This window comes from Ambystoma mexicanum, chromosome 1q, assembly GCF_040938575.1.
Source record: "Ambystoma mexicanum isolate Mex_15411 chromosome 1q, UKY_AmexF1_1, whole genome shotgun sequence".
In the NCBI taxonomy this organism is placed as follows: domain Eukaryota; kingdom Metazoa; phylum Chordata; class Amphibia; order Caudata; family Ambystomatidae; genus Ambystoma; species Ambystoma mexicanum.
Window position 1 is genome coordinate 45233717 of NC_090922.1, and position 22243 is coordinate 45255959.

General features: G+C 47.4%; 1 protein-coding gene across 5 annotated transcripts in view; it reads left to right on the top strand.

Annotated features, from left to right (window-relative positions):
* The window catches only part of DHODH (dihydroorotate dehydrogenase (quinone)), a 186294-nt gene that overhangs the window by 6705 nt on the left and 157346 nt on the right, over positions 1 to 22243 (top strand). For all 5 annotated transcript variants that reach the window (XR_011283334.1, XM_069635503.1, XM_069635501.1 and 2 more), the window contains exon 2: positions 14570 to 14782. Coding sequence is in view for 4 of the 5 variants with exons in the window: in XM_069635503.1 (XP_069491604.1) it covers positions 14570 to 14782 (213 nt within the window). In the remaining variant the exon portion in view is untranslated. The remainder of the gene's footprint in view (positions 1 to 14569; positions 14783 to 22243) is intronic.

A 22243-nucleotide genomic window follows, 5' to 3' on the forward strand; every position in this document is an offset into this window, starting at 1 on the left:
GGTAGATTCCTGATGGAGACAAAATGGCCCCCATGGCCTCTTGTCACCCGTTACCCTGATCTTCCCGAAGTCCCGGGAAGCCCTGCCTCTATCCCTTCTCCCTGACTGGCTGTTGGGTGGAAGTTCTGTATATGATAGTGTGGGGAAGTGCCGACCAGACTGGCTGGAACCTTCTCAACGACCGTATGTTGTGGGTACGCCTGTGGGTGGGGCCTAGGTGAATGGAGTGTGTGACGAATATACATTCTATGTTGTGACTGTCTAGTATCTGGTATTTGACACAATGGTTGAGACAGCCCTGCCCGAAATCAGTATGAATGCAGCTTGGAGTGTTGAATGTCTCAGTACTTGTCCCAATACACATAACTTGTTGCGAGTGTCTGGAGAGAAGTGAATTGCCCGAATACCTTGTGTGCCTGATTGGCTGCCTGCCTGCATGAATGCCCATAGTCGTGATTGGATGCTTGAGTGCGACCCGGCGGAATGAATGGGAGATCAACGGTATATCTGGGGACCTCTCACTGCTAGGAATCGTGTTCAGAAGCTGAAGTCCACTACAACGAGTAACTGGAGTGAAGCTTAACCTTGAGCCCTGCTGGACGAGAAGAATTGCTGTTGCTCTCCTTCACAATCTGAAAGCTGCTGTGCTTCAAGAACTGACCCAGAGAGGACCTGGTAAGGCGCACTCTTCCCGAGCTGCGAGGGACCATCGTGCACAGCTGATCTTTGCCTAAGCTCTCTGGTAGACAGACCTTCGACAGGCTGCCGACCCGATACGGGGACTGCTTCGAAACTCCAAGGAGAAGCGCCAGGACTGTTGTCCGCCACTGTCGCCGACTGGAGCCGCCGTGCTCCCGTTGCCTAAGAAACGTAATTGATCCAAGGACGCTCTCGTCCGCATCGTCGCCTCTGTATCCTGCTGGAGAAGGCCTGACCGGCGACACGCCGAGGAGCAACCACCGGTGGGTTTCCCGCCAACCAAAGACCACAGAGACGCAGACGACACAACGCCCCTGCTGGGCCACGGTCTTCAACTCTTTGCGGTCCAGTACTATCGACACCGAGGTGCCCCGCACGCCTCTTCCTTGCAGGGCGTTTACGCTTCCCCGTCATCAAGCACTGCTAGGAATGACGCGGTCACTTCACTGTCGTAACTCAACCTGTTTTCCGTCAGACATTCGACGACCCGTGACTCCTGCCTGAAAGGGAGGACACTCAAGAAGGGTTGTCGATTTCCCCCATGCGGAAAGCTACAACACCAAGGTACTTTGGGGTTGCAGAACTATTGGGAAGTCTAAGAGTGAACAATATATGGACTGGGCTTATATTTTTCTTTTACAGGTTGCCCAGGTGGGGGGGATCTCCACACAGCGCAGTGTTCTGCTTATTGTTCAACCATCCTGCTTTCCTTCCTCTCTCTACTGCTGGTTTCCTCTTTATTTTGATCTGTGTGTCACTCAGACCGTAGTGCACTTTAATAAGATTGAGTAATGTTAGTGGTACCACTTTAGAATTGTACATATTTACCATTGTTGATTTTCGGAGTACAAAGTGAGTTATCATGATCGTGTAAATGACTTTGAATATTAATTATATGAAGACTGTGTTTTAACCGATACAGTGTGTGGACATTCCTTCGTGGGTGCTCGGGGACTACACCAGCTTGCATCACCTCCCGAGAAGCTAGGCCTTGATTGCTCGTCCATTGCTACCGTAATAGAGAATCTTGGCAGGGGTCTCTGTGCCTCCCCTCTACCATATAGAGAGCGGAAGTGCAGACCCCCCTCCGGTCTTTACAATGACATTTGACTCGTTTGGGATATGTTTAAGCAAGAAAGAATTGAGTTTTTAGAATGTGAAGTTGAAAGGGTGGTTTCTTTGTGATTTCATGAGCTTGCAGTGCAAAGGAGAGAAGGCCACTACAAACTACAACCAGGTTTATTTCACTGAAGAGGAAACGGTGGATGAGGGCTATAAACTGGATGGTCAGCAGAAATGAAGGGCATGTTCAGAGTCTGCCAAGATAGATTATTTTCGTTTTTGAGGCATCGAGGTATTGAGCATCCAATCTTAAATCGGATTTATTTCAGTTAGTCTTCCAGCTTTTTGTCAGACTATCTGCAGGGCATCCACATAGGTTTGAAAGGTTGCAGTGTGTGGTGTGATGGGGTCTGCTAAGGGTATCAAACTAATGTTGAAAAGCCAAGGAGACCAGATCGATCCATTGCAGTGGTGGACTTGCACCTTTGTAAATGGAGAAGCTGTTTTTTATAGAGGAATGAGCCTGACCTGAACTACAGCTCTCGCTCAGGAAGGAAGAGATCCACTTTAAAACAGTGCTTGAACGCTGAAGGAGGTTCCTAAGTCAATGAGGAGCGTAGTTGCCAACATATCTAGGAGAATGAGAATGGTAGGGGAGTTATAATCCAGTGACAATACAATTTCGTCTCCTTTTTAGAGAATAGCAGTTTCTGTGCCTCTAGCTGGATTGAACCTAGATTTGTTGTCATGTTCGAGGTTGTTGGACTATGTGTTTTTTTCCCCTAATGAATTTGCCATTTAAGGGAGCATTTGCAATGGGACAATGATTTACAGAAAGGTTAAGTTCATCAATGGCTTTTGAGAGGAGGACAGTTGAAGGTTTTTTGATCAGTGTTGAGGAAAAACGCCGGACTCCATGAAGATGTTAACCAAAGAAATTAGAGCGGGTGAAAGGATAGACCATGTTGTCTTGGCAGGGCAGGGACCAACCTAATCTGACAGTGCTATCGTTTTTTTTAACCTTGTCATGAGATCTAGCTGGGAGTCGAGCTTACAAAGGGAATTTCGTTTTTGGGGCCGATTTAGGAGGGACAAGCAATCTAGCCAGACCGAAAATAGTTTTGTTTGATGCTTTCTAACTTTTCAACAAAGGTTGACGAGTCTCTGTCTTGGGATACAGTTGGCGTAGATGCACATTAAATTGGAGTTCTAAGAAGACCACATATAATTTGTCAGAGGGATCAGTAGACAGAGGCTAGCATAGAAACCTTTTAAATCTGTAATGCATTTTTTATTTGTCTTCAGTAGTTTTGCGCCAAAGGTGCCCAAGGGCTCAGTAAAACCTGTGTAAAACAGTACATTTCTTCTTTTTGAAAGGCTTTACTTCCATGCTGACGACGAGGGTGGGGACATAAAAAGATCTTTTGATCTTATGATGCAAAGTGGTGGAAAGGATCTTAGGGGTGGCCTGTGCGAAGGTAGGATTTATGAAGGTTTCTAAAAAAAAGGGGCACTAGTCCCTCACTTCATGGGTCTAATCGGTGTGGTCCCATTGTCTGATGTGGGGGTGGGTGGGGCAGATTCAGATCTTTTCAGTACTGTTTTGTAGCAGACATGGAGAGCTCTGACCAGTACATTACGAGTGGAGCGACAATCTAGCTAGATATTGATGTCATCCATGACCAGGATCATGTATTTTTTTTATTTTTATTTTTTTTTAATTTTTTTTTTTTATTATTTTCAAACAACAAACAACTTCTCACCCACATTAGGGTGGAATTAGCCTAGCCATGTCCCCCCTCGACTTCCCCCCTACCTCCACCCCCGCCCCCCGGCCCCTATATTGTGTATACTCCACCAGGTCTATGAGTATGCAATCGAGTCAGCGGTTGGTATGAGAAGGGAAACTTCCCTTGTTGTCATTAACGAGAGGATACTGCTTCTACTGAGAAATGGTCGGCGAGGCAGGAGCCCCCGCTGATTCATTCATCAAAAAGGTTACTAAGGGTCCCCAGATGTCGGGTGGGCGTGCATGTTGTGGCAGCAGCTTAATGAAATCTGTTTCGACATCTTGGCAGTAAAGAATATCTCTGCGCCATGCAGTGACTGTTGGGGGAGGACCACGGCTCCATGCCATGGCGACTCTTCTGCGAGCCAGTGTCAGTAGGATGCCTGCTAGCTTTCTCGTAGGGGCCTTCAACAGTCTGGTCATGCCCAACAGCGCTGCCGTGTTGGCTGGGAGAATCGACTCACCGATTATCTTACTCGTGATTTCCAGCACCTGGGGCCAGAATGAGGCCAGTTTAGGGCAGTCCCATGCTAGATGAAAGAAGTTTGCAGATGTCAATCCACACCTCTCACAACTGAAGGATGAATTTGGATGCTGTATTTTTGCTTTGGCTGGTGTAAAGTACGTTTGGTGCAGGTAGTTGAAGTGGATTAACTTGAGGCGGGTATTGAGAGCAATCTTCTGTGTCTGTCTAAGGATAAAGGACCAATCGGTGTCGGAGAAAGTTATATTTAGGGCCCTTTCCCATCTAATCTTGGCTCGGGACACAGTGGGAGATGTGTCTGTAGTGATGGTTCTGTAGATCTGAGAGAGGGGTCTCCCTTCACCCTGAGACTGAATTACTGAGTGTAAGAGTTGCCATGTTTGGGGTTGTTGTGGAAAGGTAGGAAGGATTGCTCGCAGAGTGTGGCGTACCCTGAAGTAGATAAAAATGTCTAGCGAGGTAGTGCCACCTTTTTCCTTCGCTTGATCGGGGGTCAGGAAACTGTCATCAGTGAATAGGTCCCCGAGGTTCTTAATTTGAAGTTTCTCTAGCCATTGGAGGTACACTTTTTCGGACGTCAACGAGATCCCTGGTATGAATTTTGCAGGTAGGAGTGGAGAGTATCGAGTGACGATGTTGTGTTTCTGCGCTAAAAGCTTCCATATCTTGTACGTTGTTAAGATTACATTCATCGTGTCGTTGGGGACCGGGATTTTCCCGAAGATGACTGCTCTCAGTAGATTCGGTGAGGCTAGGGCCCTCTCAATCTGGACATGTGGTCTGACAGGGTTTGTGGCGTACCAGTGGCTAAGAAATTGCGCCTGGGCCGCCCAGTAGTACCTCTCCAGATCGGGGAGCGCCAGGCCACCTTTCGTTACTGGGAGAGTTAGCGTGGAGTGAGCCACTCTGGCGGGTTTACCGGCCCACAGTAGTTCCAGGACCAGACTCTTTAGTTTTTTCAGGAAGGGTTGTGGAAGTAGGATGGGAATGTTGGTGAAGAGATAAAGAAGTTTCGGAAGAATCACCATCTTGACAAGAGAGGTTCTTCCCCAGAGTGTTAGGGGTAGGGATTTCCATCGGGCCACCTTTTCTGTTAGGGACTTGAAAACCACCTCGTAATTGTCCCGGAATACTTCTTGGTGATTTAGTGACATTTGGATGCCTAGGTATCGCACCTTGGATGATTTCCAGGTGAGATGGAAGTCGTCCTGAAATGGCTGAGTCGCCGGGGTGAGCGGGAAGATAATTGATTTTGTTTGATTTTGAGGCCAGATGCTGCCCCGAATCTGATCACTTCGCGCATGATGGGGTTCAGATTGTCGATTGGGTCTCTTATGTAAAGAACCACGTCATCCGCGTACAGCGAGATGATGAGTTTGTGTGGGCCTATGACCAGACCTCGGTGTTGACTATGCTCGCGAAGATTGGAGGCAAGGGGTTCCATTACTAGGGCGAATAGTAGAGCTGACAGTGGGCAGCCTTGCCTGGTACCCCGTTGTAAGTTGATGATGGACGATCTAGCTGTGCCGACTAGTATGTTGGCTGTAGGTTTAGAGTATAGCAGGGAAACTAGTTTAATGAAGCGAGCCCCCAGGCCCATCCTGGCGAGTACCGAGAATAGAAATGGCCACTCCACCGAGTCGAACGCTTTTTCAGCATCAAGAAGAAGAGCAATGGCTTGTTGGGCTGGGTCCAGTGCTCCCATCACTCCAAGTAGTCTCCTAATGCCGAATGTGGTATTGCGGCCCGGTATGAACACCGCCTGGTCTGCAAGAACTAGAGCAGGCATTAGTGGCATCAGTCTGTTCGTTAGGATTTTTGCTAGAATCTTGTTGTCTAGATTTAGGAGGGAAATGGGGCGATAGGAAGCACAATTATCCGGTGGCTTGTCTGTTTTGAGCAGGAGAATCACATTGGCTTCACGCATGGTCTGGGGTAGGGTACCGTTCTCTAAGGCTTCCTCGTATACATCGGCTAGAAGGGGAGCAAGGGTAGGCGCGAAGGCTTTATAGAATTCCCCGGTTAAGCCATCGGGGCCGGGGGCTTTGGTGTTCGGAAGTGATTTAATTGCCTCAGCTATTTCTTCTGGGGAAATCGGTTCATTGAGGGGTTCCCTTAGTTGTGCCTCTGCCCAGTATAATTCAGTCTCCCTCAGGTATCTCAGTGGGGCATCAGAATTTCCGGGGTGTTGGGAACTATAAAGCTCCTGGTAGAAGAGCCTAAATTCCTCTGCCATGTCGGCATCTGTGTTCGACGTTCTTCCCTGTTGGCTGCGAATCTCTGTAATAGGCGTCGGTGTGTGGTCAGCCCTCAGCAACCTCGCCAGGAGAGCTCCAGGCTTTTGCCCCTCACCGTATTGCCTGACTACCGTGCCACGGTGGAGAAGTTTTAGTTCGCGCTCGGCGAGTGTATTAAACTTCAGCAGTTCTTCTTTCAGGGTAGCTTTCGTCTTCGGTTCGTCCGAATCTCTGGTTTTGCGTTCGAGATCTTTGAGGCGGTCCTCGCAGGTTTTGAGTTCGCGTCTAATGAGTTTGACGATGCCGTTCTCCTTGGCTTGGCATACGCCTCTTACGAAGCATTTCAGAGACTCCCATAGCACTCCGGCCGAGGAGACTGACCCCACGTTGGCTCCGAGAAAGACTTCGATCTCCTCTTTTAGCTCTGCTGCGAAAACCGTGTCCAGCATGGAACCTGTCTTGAAGCGCCAATTCTGTAGTCTGGGGACAGGCTGGGAGGGGAGGAGACAAAGGACCATTGGCGAGTGGTCTGATAGAGTCCGTGGAAGGATGTGACCGGGACCGGGCTGTAAGGGGCCTGTTCTGGATGTGAACAAGTAGTCGATGCGAGAGCTGGTATTATGGACCGCTGAGTGAAAAGTGTAGTCCCGCAGATCTCCGTTAACTGTTCTCCAGGCGTCCTTTAAGTCAAAGGCGCGGCAGATTTCTGTTATTTGCAAGCTGGCTTTAGAGGTCTGCTGAGACGAGGAGTGTGATCTGTCTTTGGCCGGGTCTATGACCGTGTTCATGTCGCCACCCCAAACCACCGTGGAATGTTCAAGTGAGGAGAGCTGCGACATCACCCAGCCAAAGTTTTCTGGACCATCTACATTGGGGGCGTAGGAGTTAATGAAGGTTATCGCGTTGCCTGCAATTATGCCTCTGACCAGTACGGATCTTCCTATGGAGTCTTTTGCAACGTGTGTGACGGAAATTGGTTCTTCTGTGTACTAGAATAGCCACTCCTCTAGAATAGGAGGAGTAAGATGAATAATATCTATGGCATCCCCACGACTTGGCCCATGTGCGTTCTTTCACGGGTGTTAGGTGGGTTTCCTGTATCATTGCCACATCAATCTCATGTCTCCTTAGGTATTGTAGGATTTTGCGGGTTTTGGAAGGGATGTTACCTCCCCTTATATTCCATGTCGCAACCTTGAGTGTTGAAAGGAGAAGAAAGTTTGGAATTGCGTTGGGAGTTCCTTGGTCCAACGGTCGTTATATAGTTTGGGGTGGAATGGTGGGCATGGAGCATATCGTGGTACATTACATGGAGCACGACGACAGGCAGCAGAGAGCGAGGAGCGAAACCGAGGGGAGGCAACTCGGGAGGGTGCTGGTCTCTCCTAATGAGAGATTTGCACTTAACAAGATCTGGCAGTGCCAGAAGGGTGGTTGTTAACCTGACCCTGAACAAAAAACAATAAACAGTCCAACAGCCCTTAGAACTATTCCCATTTCGCGGACAACCCCCAACATGTCTGACGGGATCCCCCTCAACCTGAGTGAGAAAACAGATGCTGTGCTCGGGGCGCTTGGGGTCCTTCCAAGAACTCTGCCCAGATGTTTAATGGTGGGTGAGCGTGTTCCGGCAGTTTGGGTATGTTTCGGAGCCTGGCTTGGGTTTTAAGGAGGATTCCTGGGGGCCTTCTCTCTTCGTGCGTGGGGTCGTTGAGGATTGTGAGCTGGGCAACCGTTACGGTCCAGAAATAGATGGACTTCCTCAGGAGAATTAAAGAAGTGGGTCTTTTCGTTGTATTGTACCCTGAGACGAGCAGGGAAAATCATGGAATATGCGAGCTTCCCTTCACGCAGTCGTTGTTTGGCGCTGGTGAAAGCTCTCCTCTGGGTCTGTACTGTTGATGAGAAATCGGGATAAATATGAATTTTGTCTCCGTCATGGTGTAGCTCTCCCTTCTCCCTTGCCAGTCGCAGGATGGTGTCGCGGTCTCTGTAATTGAGCAGCCTCGCTATGATGACTCTAGGAGGTGCGCCCAGGGCTGGTCTGGAGGACGGGGTCCTGTGGGCCCTCTCAATCATGAACATTTGCGAGAAGGAGTCTCGGCCGAAGAGGGAGAGGCACACGGACTCTACAAAGTCCTCCATCTTCCCTGGCGTAGCGTTTTCCCCGACCCCAACGATTCGGATGTTGTTCCGTCTAGAGCGACCCTCCAGGTCCTCGCACTTGGCCATTGTTGCGGACATTTGGCTTTCAAGTCGCGCGACTTTGTTGGAGAGGGATGTGGCACAGTCATCGAGGCTCGAGATTCTTTGCTCAGCGTCGTTTAGCCGTTCTGTATGTGTGTCTAGGCGATGTTGCATCAGATCGACTTTGGAGGATAGACCATCCATCTTGTTATTTAGACTCCCTATGCCTGCTTTTAGATCTAGGAGTTCTTTTATTTCCATCGGATAGCTTTCGGCTACTGGTTGACTGGAACTGCACGGTGACGGGTCATCCCCTTGTTGTGGGTTTGGGGTTTTGGGTGCAGTGTTGCTGTCAAATGTCAGCTTCTTTTGAAGTTTGTCTACTTTGCCCATCTTGGCGGGTGAATGTATGCAGTCTCGGCGAAAAGGGTCAGCGGTGGCGAGGTGGCTTGTAGTTGCCGCCGAGACCGAGGGAGATCTGGCGTTAGGTCGGTGGAGGTGCGACCCCTAGTAAGGTATCAGGAGTTCTGGGGCGAAGTGGTCCTAGGGGTCCCAGGTGTCTTATGGGCTTCTTCGTGGACTGGAGGTAGTTCAGCCCCCCGAGCCGCCGCCACCCACGGCCAACCGTGCCTGCGGCCACGTTTGGGGGGCGCAGCAATCTACTCTCGGGGCTCTCGACGAATCCGGGCACGTACCTCAGGTCTTCATCTGTCGGGCGGGCGTCCCAACGTTCCACCGCTCACGTCGCTGCCTCCCGGATCGGTGCGGCCCTGCACGATGGCTCACCACGGGGTCTGTCGGCGAGGCGGTCCCAGGAAGGATGGGGGGCAGCTGGCTGCCTGCCGGGCCCCCGGCGGTCCCACCAGCACCGGCCTGGGCCCTGTGTCCGGAGCGCCGACGCCCCGATCCGGAGGGGGGGGGGCTCCGCAGGCACGCGTCGGGACTCACGTCGGCCCCGAACCTGGGGGGGGGGGCGGCACTCCCCGAGGGCCGCCGGTGTCTGTGGGTGATGGATCTCCGGAGCAAGGAACGATCGCTCAACGGCCTCTGCGAAGCTGCGCCCCGCCCCTCGGCGTCCGCCCGGCGCCCGGGGAGGCCCCGGCCTTCGCGCCGGTGAAGTGGTGTGGGGACTTGGACTGGCCGATTCTTCCCCAAATTTCGGCAGGGAGTGTGCGGAGCAAACAGAAGCAGGGAGAAGTCCTCTAATTTCCAAAATGTAGCCGGGAACCGCAGGATTCAACAGGATTTATTACGGGCAGAGCGGGAGTTCAGGTAAGAGCGGCCATCTTGGTTGGCCCTCTAGCGCCCCCTATGTGACCAGGATCATGTTTAAAAATGTAACCCGCCCATTTGTTAGCAAAGAGCATGGAGATACTGGGTTATCGGGATTGACCATGCCTTTGCAAGCAATGCTCTTGAAGGGGGAGTTGAGGATGGAAGGAGTCATGGTAGGGATGGATGAAGAGGAGACTAAGGCAAAACCACCACCTCCAAATTTGTTCATCCTGTTGCTCACAAGGATTTTATAGCTCGCCAGGAGGTGTCCCTATAGCCTTCCATGTGGTTCAGCAGTCTAAGAGCCTTGTGTGTGTGTGTGTGTGTGGTGTGGCCGTGTGCTCTGTTTTCAGGAATTCTCATCCGTTCGTCATTCTCAAGATCCTCCAAAAGCATACATGCCAACCCTCCCGATTTAGGCGCGAGACTCCCGATTTCTTTCATTAAAACTAGTACTATTTGTTACCGTCTCCCGCCACAAATCACAATTTCCCCAATGCATTCCTATGGGGAAAATGCATTCTCACGATTTCGGTGCTGAAATCTCCCTCTCAGGGGCTTCAGAATGTTGGCATGTCTTCCAAAGGTAATTGACATTTGCTGCATGTTTCTTAGGTGAGCTGGCCTTCAGTGTAGCAATACTAAAGGAAAGCTAACGGTTTGCAAAATCATGCTTGTGGTACCATGTAGGTGGAAAACAATCCAATCCAATAGCTGGGATGGGGAGCTGACGCCACCAGGTGCCTGCATCATAGGGAAAGACTGGGCTGGTGAGAGAGCAACAGTGTGGGGTGAGAAGAGAATGGAGAGATAACCTTCATTGCGTGATACATTGGCTTTAAGGAAGCAAGTGTCCAAAGCTACAGGGTGGGCTCCTAAGGCTGCCCTGCACCATAATGGTGCCATTCTTGTATGTGTTTTGCTAGTTCCAAGTACACTGGGGTGAGTCATTGGGAATACTCAATTCTTTTACCACAATTTATTTCTGGGCACAAAATGGGAATGAATTTAATACAGATCTGTTTTACCACGCAGGTGGGTAATAGAAATGAAGAGTATGTCCTTGTCATGCTCTCTAGAGGTGACATTGACTCCAATCAGCAGCCAGTTTAGTATAATTTCAAAACCTGCCTGTCTTCGTTTTTTTTAGCAGGTTCCAAACCGTTAGCCCAAAATATAATAGTTGCACATCCTGTGGGGTTATGGAAGATGTGTACAAGCGAGAAAGCAGTGGAGAGGCAAAGTGTTGTGATGTTTGTAGGGAGGGGGTTGGGTGTGTGGGTGTGATAACTTAGCCTACACTTGGGCTTAAGCATAGATTCAAGGCAATATTGTGGCCCGCTGCGCTGGTTTTCCTGTGTTAATGGGGTCGTGACCATTCAGGAATAGGATAGGTTGAAAGATAAAGCGAGTTTGGTATTTGGATTGGTATGGATAATGGTTTTGATATCCCACCGCACTGTTTACTTCAATTTGCTGGAGTGGGCTTTGTACTCCATATGCAGGCAGTGCTACTTGGCCTGCTGGTTCTCAAACTCTGGATTGGAACCCATCTTGTGGATCCCCTCTGGCTGGTGGGTTTCTCTTGCTGCACGTGCGGGGTACATTTTATTTACCATTTTATTTCTTTGGGCCTGTTTCGTATATTGTTCCAATCTCTTTCTTCCACCTTTGAACGACTTATATGAATAGACCTAGTACTTATGTGCTAAGTTAGACTCCTGAAATTCTGTGTCCTGGAAGGGCAGCCAGCTTTTTCCTTTAATGTGTTTTTTCATGTGTATTTGCTTGTTGGTGTTGCGACGAATTTCAGGTATTCACCCCTTCTCACCAAGGGGAGTCCTCCCGTGAGGCTCGGGAGGTGAGCCTGCTCCTTAAAGCCCTTCCTAGGGGTTGAGGCAAATGGTACTTTATCGGGGGACTCTTCCCCCTTTGGGGACAAGGACTCCTGTTCCTGTGAGGAACTCACAACACCAACAGATGTAATTGCTTACATGGGGACTACCTGACAAGCCTCAGAATGTGGCATCATTATCTTTGGCTGAAGGCACTGCAAGACGAAACCTAATGGCACCAGAAAAGGAAGATATCTCTATAATGTGAGACGCATATATAACTGCCGAGGAGGAAGAGAAGCCTGATATGCAGGGGAAGCCCCCTGACATCATTATGCAAGTTGGAGGCAGAGCAGAAGTTAGTTGCAGAGCCTGCAACTTCTGGAGAGAGGGAGAAACCGAGGGCAAGATTCCAGAGAACTAGCGCATGCAGAAACGAGAAGTGTCAGTTTCTACCAAGAGACATGCAAGCAACCCTGTGGGCAGGATGCTGCACGAATGCCACTAATACCGCCCGCACAGGAAGCGAGGGCCGCTTCACACTAGCAGCGATGGTATGAAGCAGGAGTCCACCGCGTACCTGAGAATGAGCAACCGAGCAGCAGAGGGAGAGCAGTTCTGAGAGGGAGCAGAGTCCAACCACCAGCCCCTTCCAAATAAGAGGTACCTGTGGGACCTTTGGTACCGGGCCTCCTGGGAAAAGTGGGAGAGACGTGTGATATTGTTATCCCTCAGAAGAAACTCATCCCAGTAGTAACACCAGTTATCAAATACAGAACAATCTCATTTAAGGAACAAACACCCTAGAAGAGAGTTAGTTTGTTATTGATTATTGACTTTTTGGTGAGTTGTAAATGGTGTTCTCTGTTCATCTGTACAATAGAGGGGCAAGTACATTTTCATGCCTAGCTTGAAACATTTACCCCTGCCCTCCACTATTGTACTCTTAATCCTCATGGTTTATACTTTGTTTGCTGTTGCTGTTATTCTAATCTCTGTTTTGCCATTTTGCGACAATGTTTCTTTATGGAGGACTTGCATGGAAGTCATGAGCTGTTTTACCCCTCTTATGAGGGCTCCCATCTTGGTCTTGTGGCAAGGCTGAGACACCAACCCTTTTATTCTGAGGACTAACACTCCCATGCTTAAACTCAATCCCTTGTGCTTTGGGGTCTAGAGGTTTTCTTTCCCAACTCTGCTTTGTCCAAAAGGGGCTCCTACGTTCTCCTTCCTTGTCCTCCTTTGTCTGTTCTGCTCAACCATTCATATAGTCACTTCCCTGTGCAGCAGATGCCTTTGGGATGGTTTATCTACCTATCCTTGTAGTTCTGTGACCCTTGGAGCACACGTGGCTCTTGGCAAGGAGCCGTGTTCCCCATGAGGGCTAGTTACTGCGACTGGCCCACATTTGATTCTCCCTTCCCACTGTCTCCACTTGTAGAGTTTGTGTACCAACAGGGCATTCAGCACGCACCCCTCCCCCTGTGAGAGCCTGGTAGGTAAGCGTGTTGCCAGCCAGATTGTGGCTATGATCTGGTATGCCTGCTCCTATATCATGGGGGAAGCATCATCTCCTGCATGGCTCTACTTTTGGCACATGTGCCACTGGACTGTCAGGATGCCTCCAGTTCTCCCAGTGGAGCTGCATCTCCAGCTACTACTGGATCTAATGCCTAGTTCCCTGAACAATCTCTAGTCCTGATATGATATGGAAGTCACAATGTTTAATCATTGTAATGACCATTTCACCAGTTCTTTAATGTGTGTCTCGTCTTCGTCATTAACTTTCTGTTTGGCTCATGTTCTTTTTTGTGCACATTGACGTGGGCAATTTGGTCCCTCCAATGACACATGTATGAGCTGGAGCTTTAATAACTTGCTGTTTTTATTTTTAAAAGTACATGTTTTGCCAATCTATAATACTTGTGATTACTAATTTATTTGTCATACAAATGTGATCTTTAATGTGCACCTATTTTGAAAGTGTCCTTTCAAATTCAAGGACAATGTTGCTTTGCTCTTTTGTAGTATTTTAATAAAAAGCATTCGCTGTTCAGTATTGTCAAAGTATTCTGGATAGGCAAAATAGGGACAGCCTGCAGCAGTGACCATTGCTTCCAACCTGCATGTATACTTAAAAGGTAGTCCTTCATTTGTGTACCTTTTTAAAGAAACAAATACTGTTGTTAAAATGTCTCCAATGCAAGACTGGTAGATAATGTCACATTTGGTGGAGTGTGTGCCTAGAAACCCACCCTTTGATTTTTCAGGAAACCAATTGTTTACTTTGTTGGTACACCATCCAACAAAGGGTATTTTTTCATTTTGACATAAGAAATGATCTTTTGAAAGATGTGTTGCCATCTACCTGCACCTATAACCATCCCTTCTTTGGAGGGTAGAGAGACTGGAGAGTCTTTGATGGATACTTGTTTTTTTTTTAATTAGGTTTAGTATAAGGGCCACAGAGATAAATTTCTGCCATACATGCAGTTACATTGAGTGTCCTTGGGGACGAGCGGAGGGGTACACAGGGAGGGAGAGAACTAGTGAATTTTAATGTAAGGTTGGCCTTAATGGTGGTTTGCTAAGTGATTTGGTGATGTTCAGTACTTTTCCTCTAAACTCCATTTCAATTTAGTAGACAGTTTATTTATTTTATTTATTTATTACATTTGTTACACGCCCAGACCCTGGGGTATCACGGCAAGGTTACAGACAGTTTGGTAATAATTGGTCAGGTGAAGTAAATTTCAATAAATAAACATGTACAAATATATACATAATGTGAGCAGTGGTTCACAAATCCCTCAAAGTAGAGGGCGCCCTTTTTTGGACATGCCATTAAAATCCTTTAAATATATTTTGCTTTCGTAGGGATGCAGGTGGATGCCCTACATTTGTTCCGTAACATAAAAGGTTACTACTATATACATTTGTCATGTTCAGGATTTTCAAATGCAATGCTTACGGTTAATAATAAACTGTTTTTATTTTGTAGAAGCGACTGAGGGATGCAGTCATAGTCCTTGGAGGCGGAGGCATATTTTTTACTTCCTATTTGACAGCAAATGGTGATGAACGATTCTATGCTGATCTGCTAATGCCCACCCTCCAGAAGCTTGTGAATCCAGAGCTAGCCCACTCCCTATCAGTCTGGATGATGTCCTGGGGGTTGGTCCCCCGCTCCAGAGACAAGGATTCCAGTGCCTTGGTATGTGCCACAATGCAAGAACTACTTGCTCACATTTTATCTGTCAACATTTTCCAACATTTGCATTGCTTATGTCCCTGATTAGCAAAGGTGGAAGATTAGATGTTTAGCATGGACTATCTGTCCTCCAAGAGTCTGGCGGAGGGAGGACCCATCGATTTTGTGGGTAATGACTAAGCAAAACATCTCTCAAGAACATAACCGCTCTCTCTAGTTTAACCCATCCAAAAGATATCCACCCTGATTCAGGGAATTATTTGCGCGTAAAACGCACATTTGCGTGGCACTCCCAAAAAAACCCGTTTGAGGTATGGGGATTTTCGGGAAGAATGGCGCGCAAATGTGCGTTTTACGCGCAAATAATTCCATAAATCAGGGAGATAGTGTGATACAGCAACACCCAATCGGAAAAGCAACACCCAATCGGAAAAGCATTTTATATATACATTTATATCAGAACGTAGTCTGTCATATATGAAGTTGGATTCGTGGCGTAGGACTAGGCTGTAACTTGGACATTTTTTAATGGTTTATCCTTTCATTAGAAATAATTGATTATAATGAATTAGTTTGGTAAATCTATCTAATGGTGGATGGTTCGTTATAGTTTTCTCACTTTTATCCCGTTTTCACTATACTGGTTCTAATACTTTAATTTGTGGAAATGGCTAGCAATTATGGAAGAACTGAAGCTGGATGAAAAATAAATCCCACTACTTTTTTTCTACCTAGAACATGCAGAAATACTTTTAGGGCAAACTAAATGTTTCTTCATTCCTGGGTAGTATTAATTGGAAATCCTTTGTATTGGTGTGTGTCATGGCTACAGGTAGAAGTGGTTGGTACAAAGTTGGCTTAAACAAGGCTTTGCTTTCATTGTTTACTTCAATTGTTTTAGCATAGTAGCCTTTGTTTTGTGGCTAGTGAGTTTGCATGATTTGTTGGTCTGTTTCTGAGTAAGCAATGTTGGTGTTTAGATCCTGCAGATCAATTTTTGGGGAGTGTGGGGAAAGAATCTGATGAAGTTATTTTCAGTTTGAGTAGTGAATCTATGATCAGGGGTGGGGAGTTTTTAAAATAAACCTACTTGTCCAAGGGACAAAACACAAATCAAAGCTAGTTAGAACTAGCCAGTGTCAGATTGTGTGAAATGTCATATCGGTCATGAAGCAGACATGGAGAGATATTGTGATTGTAATCGTGGGTTGTGAACTGGGAGCCATTGTGGCATGATCTTACAAACTATGCTTGTGGACATCTTTGCTTTTTTAAACTTATTTTACTTATTGGGTTTTTATAATGAGCCTATACAGCAACTGGTGTTTCAAGGTGCAACAAGACAAAGGGGTAAGGGGGACAGGGATGAAGAATAACAGTCCTACTTGGCCTTGTGTCACATCCCTGGGGTATCGCACAACCCCTTCCTAGCCACGGAAGCCGAATGTAGTTGACCCCTCCCACCTTGGTTGGCACGGCTCCTGATTTTAGTATATACAGGTACCAGAAGGCAGCCAATGGGGGGGAAGAGGGTTAGGGAGAGGTTATGGATATGTATGGGGTGTTAGTGTCACCGGGAAAAGGTTTAGGAAACTTGCAGTGGGATAGGGAAGGGAACATAGGGGAAGTAACATACATGTGCACAATACTGGCATAGCCAATGCATCAACAACCTGGTTTTACCTAACCAGAATCCTTCTTGATTAGGACCTATTCCTGTATTCCTGTTCACCCTCTAAAAGCAACAAACATAAGCACATTGAGCGTTATGGATGGCCATAGATAACTGCAACACATACATGATGGACATTAGTACAAGTAACAACATACATCCTGTCTCAGTATGGTACACTCATGAAAATAACTCGGAAAACCCCTCCTGCCATGTCAGCCGGTGAAGGGTGCATATGCTCGAACATAAATGACTCGTGACTGACATGACATGACATGACATGAAATGAAGAAGCAAGCAGCCACAAACAATGTAGGATTTCCTCCTTGTTTCACTAACACTGTCCTTTTCCACACTTAGTAGCCCTGGGCGTTCCTATTCCGCAAGTCGCAGCGTGTCCCACATGCATTTGCAAGCTTTTCTTTGCGGGAACAAACATGTGCTGTAATCAACCCGTTGGCAGGATAATAATGAAGAAAGGTCTTTGTCATGCGGGAAAAGTGCATGACGCACCACAGAAATGTTTAGAAACACTTAAGCACACGCATAACCCAGAACACTTAACTGAGGCCTGGGGGGTGGGGGAGGAGGCTCACCGGCACCTCCCCAGGCAATGTTTCTCCTGTGTTGACAGCCACACGCCAGGTTTGCACTGAGTCCCAAAGGGACGGACAGTGCTGCAACTTCTTCAACGCCCGGCCCGAGTCCTCAAAAACGCTCAACAAAATACTCTGCTTCCCATGGGGGAACTGATTTTGGCAATCTCAACGCCTCGCCCGGTCCAGCAAGCCTTCAAATCTCGCACATCCAGCTTCCCTCCTCTAGCCCGTGCCTGCACGCCAACCATCACCAACAGGCAGCATGGGCCGGGGAGTGGCTTAAGTAACCCAACAAGCAGCACACCTGCTCCCTTCCAACTGCCAACAGGGAATCATGGGAAATGTCTTTTTGCTGAATTGCCTGAAAGAGCTCCCCTGAGCTGCCGTACACCCCCTTTTTTCCCTCGCACCTTGTGACATTCGGATCGTGCAAGTGCAGTAACAAGAAGTACAAGGGAGTGGAGGAGGTGGGTGGGAAGTGCTGGTCAGAGCGGAACGCGATACTGCTTTTATTTGTTGTAGCATTTATAGCAGCACCCAAGACCCTAAGATATTACTTAGAAAAGCCTTAAATGATTATGAACAAGAACATATAATTATGAACAAGAACAAATCTGAAAACGGGTGCGATTTTTAACATGCCTTCACGCTTTCAACTTGAATTAACAGAGTGTGAAGGCCGGTGAATCACCCAAATGGTAGTTCCTTTTACTGCATAAAAAAATGTATTCCCTTCATGGCAGTCATCTCCGGTTTCAGTGCTCTGCTCAATCGCGACAGTCTTTCTCCAACTTTCCCCTGGGAATGAGTTTCTCTGGATCTATGAATGGATAGTGAGCTATAGAATTCACAACTTCATAAAGCGTGTATGAAAAAAATACAACACGAATGTTGCCTAAAAAAACAACAGACGAAGTCTCCACCAACTGAGCCTGCATACATTAAATGCATGCACTCTCCTGCCACAAAGCTACAAGACTCAAATCCTGTTCACTTTGCAGCTCCAAGGATGTCACTGCCTGGAAATATCTGTGCCCCCGGTTCTCTCTTCTGCATGCTTCTGTCTAACAATAAGCAAGCACTGTAGCACTTTCATATCAACAGTTCTTTCAAACCAACAGGTTTTGTAATAACAAACAATTTGAGAATGCACTTGCATCCAAATTTGGAAGCAGGGGCGAAAGTCCCAGCCCCCCAGGCGATTTAGGATGAGGCGGTTTTAGAAGGAGAATGGAGTGGGCCCACTCACAGAAGCCGGATTGTATTGGAAACGTAGTGAATTGTAACATTAGAATCACATGTGTAATGAAAGCGCCATTTTGAAATTGAGGCCTAGTGCCATGGCTATGCTAGTTCATTTCTATTCAGTCTCAAGGGTGAGAAGGTTGTGCATGCACATTTTACGCTTGCAGTCCTGGCAGCGTAGCTGAAGGTTAATTCTCTGTACATACGCACACAGTTCTTCATTGTGTCTTCTCATGCAGTGCATGCAACCCAGAAAGAATGTGCCCTGAAAGGCCAAGAGAGGGCTGCAATGGATCTTTGAAGAGTTATCCCACAGCGAAGGGGGTATGTGGGTTTTAGGCCGTTACTGTCCAGATCTGTAAGATATAGCGGCCTGAGACCCCAAAAGCCCAGGACACAAACATTTGAGTACATTGACCAGCCCCAGACCCCTGGTTATAAAACTGTAAAGTGATCAGTCGATCAGGAAGATCGGAGAGTAGGGGCAGGCTGCCCCCACTATTAGTTCATGTGATTTGTGCTGCGAGGTGCCAAGGGAGAAGGTAACGCATTTATGCTGCGGGTGGGAGAGATGTGGAGGCGCCAACATGTCTGGGAAAGGAGCGGAGGTTCACGTAGTTCTGAGACGTTATCATGACCTCAAAAGTAGCCTCCTCGCTCATGCCCTTGATAACCGGTGCGAAATTATGGCCTGTGTAAATAATTGCCAATTACTGTCTCAGTACTTGATGACGACAGAAGAAGATCCCCAACGTGGAAGAAGATGGGCAGAAGATGTTTGGACCAATCACATGGCATCCCGTATGGAGCATGCTATATGTGTATAGGGTCACACCAACCAGCTACCTGGATTTGTAACTTATGTAATGTATGCCACTTGTGACCCTGTACACGTTTATAAGATATGCCTCATGCTGTTTTTGCCAGAGCGCTCCGTGCCAGCAGAGTGCTTTGTTGCCGCGTACTTGCGTTTTTATGAGATTAAACCTTGTTCTCCTCGCAAGAGGTGGCTGTGCCTTTTTCCATAGTGGGTTGTATTTATTTCTGGTGTGAACGTTGAGGGGCTTCTGTACACATGCCATGACTTCCTCACAGCTACACTTACATAGCCGGACAAAAATCTTAAAAGTGAGCTGTTTACATAGATTTTTCTTATGTACCAAATACATACACTGATAGACCAAGACTGTTCAAACTGCAGCAGAAATTATTCCACCCTCAATCGAAGCCCTAAACTGCCCTCTTGCTTGAGCACTGAGACAAATCAAGTCAAGACTTACAGCCACGTGACAATGTCATGCACACATGTTGTTGGAATGTGATTGGACACTGAAATGTTGCTGGAGTTTTTTCTGTGGTCATGTGTGGGTGTGTGTCCACACCTACTATTACCACAGTAAAATGTCAATGCATAGCTGCAACAGACAGCATCACTAACCTGTGACTGAACGAAATCATTTGTCACTTGAGTAATCAGAAAGTGAATGTAATATTAAACCGAATATGAATCGCCAATGTAAACAATTGATGTTTACTGTCTTTTTAAACAACACTGCCACTTGGTGTACACCTGAGCAAATAACATGCTCTGATACCAGATCATACTTATCCAGCGGCCCAAATAGTATAAACATGTCCCTGACAACAAACTACTTGTCTCAGGAATTGGGTAGCAAGCTTTTCCACATCCCTGGGTGAAGTGGTACTGGGATGCGAGTGTCCCTCTTAATGCTTCAATGGGAGTGTTTTGCCATGTTGCTCTTAGGTCATATTACTGGCTACTCTGTGCTTTCTGCCACTCTGCCTGGCTGTAGACAGGCACCATGGGGAAAGACACCCGGGTTGAGGGCATGTCTGCATGTGAATCTGTTTCTTCACCCCCATAGGAAACCAAAGTAGCATTTCTGGCTGTCCACTAGTTTCTGAGGATTGAAGCTTCACTCTCCCCTAGAGTAGTTTTTGGTCTTCAAGTTTTTCCCATGTCTGCCAGAATGGCTTTTGTATGTTCATTTTACACATGGCGCCAATCATGTTGCTGTGTGGCCATTTCAGAACACTTTGTTTCAAATAATTAACAGAGACATTTGGGTGAGGTAGATGATCGAAGCACAGTTCAGAAGAAGTAGCTTGTGTAAGCGAGGACACTAATGCATACCCGGTGGATCATGGCAAAGTAACTCAAAATATCTATGGCTTCTGTTTATGCTGCCTGCTTGAGGACGTCCTCCTAAATTGTCAAGTTGGCTATTCTATTATCATGGACTGTATAGTGATTACATCTTACCTGCTGAGAAGGCACAGTCTGCAACGGCTCTGAAGACGGTTCGTCTTGCTGACACTGGTAGCAGCCCAGATAAGATGTAACCAGTGTACACAAGTGTTGCTTTTGTTTTGGATGAGTGCAGTTGCTATCTTTTGAAGACTCCCATGTGCCGGGTGTTTCTGTAGTCCACCCTGTAGGAGATGAAGCTGCAGATCACTGTTTCCAGATGTTTGAGGACCTGGAATAGCAGCTCTCTGGTGGCATCTTTGGCTGGATGGGTAGGTACTGCTGCTTGGTCATGTTACTGAAAATCCAGTATTCCTGTTGTAAGGTTCCACCATCTTCTAGAAGTTCTCTCTTCTGTTCCTTTCACTTCTGGCTAGTTGGTCCCACTCCTGTGTAGGCTGTTTACTCTTTGCCCGGGGTTCAAATCTTTTCATGACGGATCCCGTAAACTACACCTATAAGCGCTAAACTAACTGGGTTGTTTTAACTCTCCTGAAATGTCTTTTCAGGAACAATGAACATGAGTACTTGCTGCTGGGCCCTGGGTGGTGGCTTATTTGAGATACTTACCCCCAGGGGTCCCTGTGATCTTTGGGTCAAAGGTTTCTGCATTCCCCCATCGGCTACGTTTGTGTCATTAATTTATTGGCCCAAATCCTGCTTTCCTGCATCTCTTCCTGGGGCTGAAACCAAGCACTGGAGCTGTTGAAGAGTATCTTCTGCGGTTGACTTCACCGCAAAAAGAAGTGGGAGAGAAGTGGTTCATGGTGGAGGAGTCTTTTCTTGCTATTTACTTGGAGGTGGAGCCCCTGCCTGCATTGCCTGAATCCTCTATTTAATCGCCAGTTCAGCGTGGAGCTCGGCGCAGAGAAAGAAGTGGTTAATTGTGGTTTGTGGTGGTGCAGTGAACCAGGATCCCTGAACGCCAAACTCTGAAGTAAGCTTGCACTGATAACCTTAATACTGTTGCTGCACTGTCCCGTTCAGTACTTGAGTGGTGGGTTTATGGGGGAGGGGACTAGCCCCATTAGAAGTGGACATGGACACGCACAGGGCACCTCGGGACAGAAGTTTGCCGCCCAGAATACGGGATTGTTGCACTGCGGATTTAGGGTTTATGGTCTTAGCAGTATTTATCCATCTACCTGTTCCCTTCCCCACGCCGAACGATTCCCAAGGGATTTTACAGGAAACTGTTCGGGCCAGTAACTGGCAACTGGTTACTTGAGAGACTGCTTCTAGGTGGTCTAGAGTAAGAGACAATCAGCGTTTGTAAGGGACCCCCTGCTGTCCTTGTGGTCCCTTCCTAAGTGGCAGCTGCACTTTGGGTAGGGCGGGGGAGAGACGGACTAAGGATGCTCCCTGAGCTGTCGGGCGTGCACTGCCCTGTTTGCAGCTTTTGGACCTTGTATTTGTATTTTATTTATTTATATAGCACACCAAGCCCAAGTACATCTCTGCGCTTTCTTCAAGTGTTACACAGTAAGTTACATAGTACATCTGCGTGGGAGGTGTTCACACAGTGGGAAACAAAGTACATCTGCACACTAAGATACTCGGGAAGTTCTTCGCACAGATCTGGGTAGTATGTAAAGCAGTGATAAGCACTATAGATAGATGTACAGTGAAAGGGCACACTTGGAAGCACAATACAGAAAGTCAAGCAGGTAGTACAATGA